Source organism: Sinocyclocheilus rhinocerous, unplaced genomic scaffold (assembly GCF_001515625.1).
Source record: "Sinocyclocheilus rhinocerous isolate Xijiao unplaced genomic scaffold, SAMN03320098_v1.1 scaffold5544, whole genome shotgun sequence".
Classification (NCBI taxonomy): Eukaryota; Metazoa; Chordata; class Actinopteri; order Cypriniformes; family Cyprinidae; genus Sinocyclocheilus; species Sinocyclocheilus rhinocerous.
In genome coordinates, this window is record NW_015626448.1 from 10,707 (window position 1) to 16,476 (window position 5,770).

At 39.2% G+C, this 5,770-nt stretch overlaps 1 protein-coding gene across 5 annotated transcripts in view; it reads right to left on the reverse strand.

The window, feature by feature from the left end:
- Positions 1 to 5,770, reverse strand: part of LOC107715652 (membrane-associated guanylate kinase, WW and PDZ domain-containing protein 1-like) — a 30,715-nt gene that overhangs the window by 8,935 nt on the left and 16,010 nt on the right. For all 5 annotated transcript variants that reach the window (XM_016521848.1, XM_016521831.1, XM_016521822.1 and 2 more), the window contains exon 10: positions 3,324 to 3,926. In XM_016521848.1, coding sequence (XP_016377334.1) covers positions 3,324 to 3,926 — 603 coding nt within the window. The remainder of the gene's footprint in view (positions 1 to 3,323; positions 3,927 to 5,770) is intronic.

Here is a 5,770-nt window from a genome sequence, read left to right on the forward strand (position 1 = left end):
GTGAGTGAGTGAGTGTGTGTGTGTGTGTGTGTGTGTGTGCGTGAGAGTGTGTGTGTGTGTTTGAGAGTGTGTGTGTGTGTGTGTGTTTGAGTGTGTGTGTGTGTGAGTGTGTATGTGTGTTTGAGTGTGTGTGTGTGTAATGGTTTTTCTGCTGTACAAACTGTATTTTCTATCCTCTTACTCTAACCCTACACCTAAACCTACCCCTCAATAGTACTCGAGATCGGTCTTGGTCTTGTCTCGGTCTCGGCCATATTTGTACAGTATTGCGAGCACTTTCTGTGTTTATTTGCCTCTTTATGATGAATCACTTGTTGTTTTCCTCAATTGTAAGTTGCTTGGGATAAAAGCTTCTTGTTAAATGAATAAATGTAAATGTGTTTGGTCTCAGACTAAGAGGACTTTGGATTTTATTTCAAGACAGATCAAGACCACATCTGTAGGGATATCACTAAATTGCCGACACACTGTCTGATTTATTTGTTAACATCATTAATGTGATTGGATGTAAAACTTCCTGCTTCAAATGCAAATGCAAATAACTAATTTATAATTGAAATTCTTTTGATACTGTTGTGCTGGGATAGAATTGCATAGGGAACTGTGTAAAGCAAATTAACAAAATTAATAAAAACACCCAAAAAATTCAAGATATGATTGCAAAAAAGTACTTGTATGAGATCATGTTTTATAACATATGCAATTAAGTAATATCAAGAGCAAAAGAGATGTTTTCACGAATATGAGCATGATTGCAAATGTGATACTGATTTTATACAAACCTTCAATGAACAAGAAGTTAATATTTAGTAAATTACATTTTAGACACAACTTCAAACACAAGTTTTTGCTATTTCAACAACAAATACAGTTCCAGACAAATCCACAGCAGAACTGTTATGTGTTTCTGAGTAACACACAGTGGTGATTCGTTACTGAATGAATCATTTGCTTTGAACAAATGTGTTGCATAAATGATTCCATGACTCATTCATTAAGTCATTTGCCGCCACCTAGCCTACAGCCTACTGTTTTAGTGGCATATTATCATTCAGTATCATTTTATTCTTCCATCATATTTGTATATTCAAAATGTTATTTTAAAACATTAATCTCAACAATATTGATGCAGTTGTAATTTATACCAATTCAGATGTAGCTTTGCAGTGCAAAGGTGACTGCACTGAAGAGAAGTGAATGTTTATTGTTAGTGAATTAATTTGATTGGTAAGCTCTATATAGTGCCTTATTATACTAATTGTATTTATTTATTAAGACATTAAGGTTATTGATAAGACATTTCTCCGGCAGTAAAGGTGTTAAAGGTCTTGGTCTGGGTTTAGGTGGTCTTGACAACAATCCTACCCCTCATTTGTAGATTCTTAAAACACTTCTTTCTGTTTGATTTATAAGCTTGTTTCCTCATGGGAACCAAAAAAATGTCAAAATTTACTGCTATTACTATACTTGTAGGGACATTTGGTCATTACTTAGTGAATACCAGCACACACACACACACACACACACACACAACTCTCTGAACATAAATGTATTCTGAATATGGACAGAAATATGACAGCAGGCATACTTCTGTTCAATCCTCCACACTGCTAGATATCTGCTTAATGATCACAGCTGACAGGCGTTTATAGACTTTGATAAACATTATCAAGTGTATGCTATCAGTGAAATCAATGCAAAGCTCATTGTGAATGTAGATGAGTGGCATGTTTCTGGCCTGTCTGCCACAGAGATTCCCAGAACCCATGTACGGTTTGTATGTACAGAATGTTTGGACAGACACTGATGCATGACAACGACAGAAAATATACTGTTTTATGGCTGGAGTCTGAGTGAGTCCAGCCGAGTCCAGAAAGGCAATCAGATTTAAATGATTTGAAACGGCAGTTGTAAACATGCAAATCTGCAAAATGTGAAAAATTTTCACGAAATAATTGCATGCTATTTTTTATTTAGTAAAGCCTGAACAAGCTATTTCTCATAAAATATATTTACACATAGGGCCAGTTTTACTAACAGCTTTTGCCGGCGCAAACCATCTTTTGGCGTTAAAATAGTACTGTCAGGATTTACTAAAGACGCGCAGTGAAGAATTAGCGCTGAAAAGGCGTGGACACAGTTATTTTTGTGCCTGACCTTATTAAATATGCATTTGTAGGAGTTTCCCTTTTAGATGCAAAATTTATGGGAGAATAGTATTAAAATGAATCACGCAACATGATTTACTAATGTTTGCGCTCGTCAAATTACTGGTATTTGCACCATTATTTAACGCCCAAAAAAGCATGTCTTAAACTACTTTGCGCTTGAAACGGCTGCAATTGTTGTTGCTAGGAGGCAGAGATCGCGTGGTAGAAGGGAAAGGATTTTTTCCATATTTATTTATTTATTTGGAATGCCAGAAGAACACATTATCCGAATCTGAACATTTCCTTACGCTAATTTGCGCTGCGCTTGGTATGTTGCGTTGGTAATTATGTAAATGAGATGTTGTGTCTGTGTTCTTTAATTTGCGTGTTGTCAGTAGAGAAACGCAGAAATTTCCACACCCATCGGTGTCGTTTTGGAATTGCGCTCTTGTGCTAAGTTGCCCTGTTTAGTAAAACTGGCCCATAGTCCACGAGACAAAATAATAACTAATAATAATGTGTAGAGACTGGTGAAAAGGCCTCTGATTGGCCGCTGCGTTTAGACATGCCTGAGATTGGCTGCAAAAACACACTGCGAGTAGTTTCATTACTCAGTCATACTATATGTGACCCTGGAGCACAAAAGCAGTCATAAATAGCACAGGTATATTTGTAGCAATAGCCAACAATACATTGTATGGGGCAAAATTATACATTTTTATTTTATGCCAAAATCATTAGGATATTAAGTAAAGATCATGTTCCATGAAGATATTTTGTAAATTTCCTACCGTAAATATATGAAAACTTAATTTTTGATTAGTAATATGCATTGCTAAGAACTTCATTTGGACAACTTTAAAGATGATTTTCTCAATATTTAGATTTTTTTGCACCCTCAGATTCCAGATTTTAAATAGTTGTATCTCGGCCAAATATTGTCCTATCCTAACAAACCATACATCAATGGAAAGCTTATTTATTCAGCTTTCAGATCGTGTATAAATCTCAATTTCAAAAAATTTGACCCTTATGACTGGTTTTGTGCTCCAGGGTCACATATTGTATATTTTGCAGTTTTCTCGACCGGACCGCGTTCAGTCCTGACTGGAGCGGAGCAGCTCGACGCTGGTCAGTAAAGCTGATTCTGACTGTGGGAATGCATGCGCTCACCTCTTTGCACCAGCAGAGTGACTTCACTCCCTCGTGGACATTTGCTGAGGAGATCCACGATCTGGTTGTGGCTCATGGCCTGCACGCTCCTCTTGTTGACCTCTAGCAGGATGTCGCCCTCCTTCAGCCCTCGGCATTGTGGGTAATCCACCACCTGCTTCACCTTCTGCCCTCCACCAGCCAGACTGTCTGCGATGGTGAAGCCCAAGCCCTTGTCGCCCTTCTCGATGTGGACTGTGATCAGCTCGGGCTGCGTGGCTATGGAGGATGCCAGTGTCACCACGTCGCTGGCGTAAGCCGGGCCCATCAGAGCGCTGTCCGCGGCGGGGCCGAACGAGACGGGCTCAGGGGCCCCAGCACCGCCGCCGCCGGGCATGGGCTCGAAGCCCTCCTGACTGTTCACTATGATGGGCTCTTTGTCCAGGATGGCCACTGAGGTCACCAGGCTGGTGTTGGGGTCGTCGGGGTCGAAGGGCAGAGGGTAGCCGCGGCACAGCTCCAGCTGGACCATGGAGCCGATGGGGATGGACTGGAATATCTTCACCACCTGAGCGTGAGTGTATCCCAGCACGATCGTGTCGTTCACGCTGACGATGACGTCGCCTAAGACACACACACACACACGCGTGTTAAGAGACACAGCCGCACCACTCTACTTGTGTGACATTCACCATCAAACAGATGATGCACTGAAAAACCTGCACCCAAACCAGGAATTCAGGATGCATTGGGCTGTATTTAAAGGGTTAGTTCACCCAAAAATCTAAATTAGCCCATGTTTTACTCACCCTCAAGGCATCCTAGGTGTATATGACTTTCTTCTTTCAGACCAATACAATGAGAGTTATATTAAAAATTTTCCTTGCTCTTCCAAGCTTTATAATGGCAGCAGGCGGGTGGTTTGTTCAACAGTCCAAAAGAAGTCAATTAAAGCGCATCCATAATAAACACGGACATATGCGTAGCACACGCGGCAGTGATTAGTGACAAACGCAGAAGCGCAGCGGAGAGCTGCAAAACAAAATGCCGGTCACAAATTATAAGTACAAACCGAGGATTTGTAAAGAAGAATGTAGGAGGATTTCGATATAAGCCAAGTGGAGTGATTAAAAGTGTTTATTACATTTTAAATAGTGATGGAAAAGTGATGGAAAAATATGGATATTTTTTCTTACAAAAACGCATGGATTCGCTACAGGAGGCCTTCATTCACCCCCCGGAGCCGTGTGAGGAACGTTTTATTATGGATGGACTGTTGAACAAAAACACCCGCCCACCACCATTATAAAGCTTGGAAGAGCAAGGAAAATTTTTAATATAACTCCGACTGGATTCGTCTGAAAGAAGAAAGTCATAAACACCTAGGATGCCTTGAGGGTGAGTAAAACACAGGCTAATTTTAATTTTTGGGTGAACTATTCCTTTAATAATCAATTAGAAAACATTGTTGTACAAATATTTCAGTTGCACATAAGCCAGTTGTGTCATTTGTTAGACTGTTTCGACTTCAATTTGTTGTCCAAATATAAACATTTACAGGCGGCTGTAATTCAAACTTGTTTTCTTGACAGATTTATTCAAACATACATTAAATAATGAAGATAACTGGTCAAGTCAAAATATAGTGATATGTAATCTAGAGCTGATAATTGTCAAAATAGAGTTCTTCTCTAGAGTTATTTTTATAGCTGATGATCGAGTTTTTGGACACTGAATGTCTTTCCTGAGGTAAATGTGACGTTACGTGACATTATTGATCTCAAGCTGTTTGATTGATGTTTTGATAAAACACTGATTGATCGATTCCATGATTCATGATTGATTTCAGTAAGTTATTCTGTTTCTTCTGATGTTCATTCATGTTTATTTGCTAGTAATAAAGAGGAAGAGATGATCGCTTCATATCGGTTTCAGCCCTCCAAAACTATTTTGGGCTGTTTTAACCAAATATTTTCTGTTGCTGAAATTTTGGTGTATCACAATCTAATCATTCCTCTGAGCGAGTTGCCTTTAGCGATTAACCAATTAGCAAACTCTTTGTAAATCCTTTGTTTTGGAGGTGTGAGGCTGATATGCTGAACCAAACGATTTTTGACACAGTTGACTTCAACGCAAGTCCTTTACTCTTCAGGTATCATTCAGAACGAGTTACGAGTTAAAGGGGCATAAAATGCTGCATAGGAACGATTAGCTAAAATCATTCACTTCAAGGGAAACACAAACTGCATGTCTAACAGCATTTCTTAAAGTGCCCCTATTATGGATTTTTGAAAATTACCTTTCATGCAGTGTGTAACACAGCTCTAAGTGAATGAAAACATCCTGCAAAGTTTTGAATCTGAAAGTGCACCGTGTATAAAGTTATTGTCTCTCAAAAGAAAGAGTCGACTGAATCATTGAAACGAGTCGTTTTTAAAACGAATCCCAAGCCGTTTCATGTTGACATT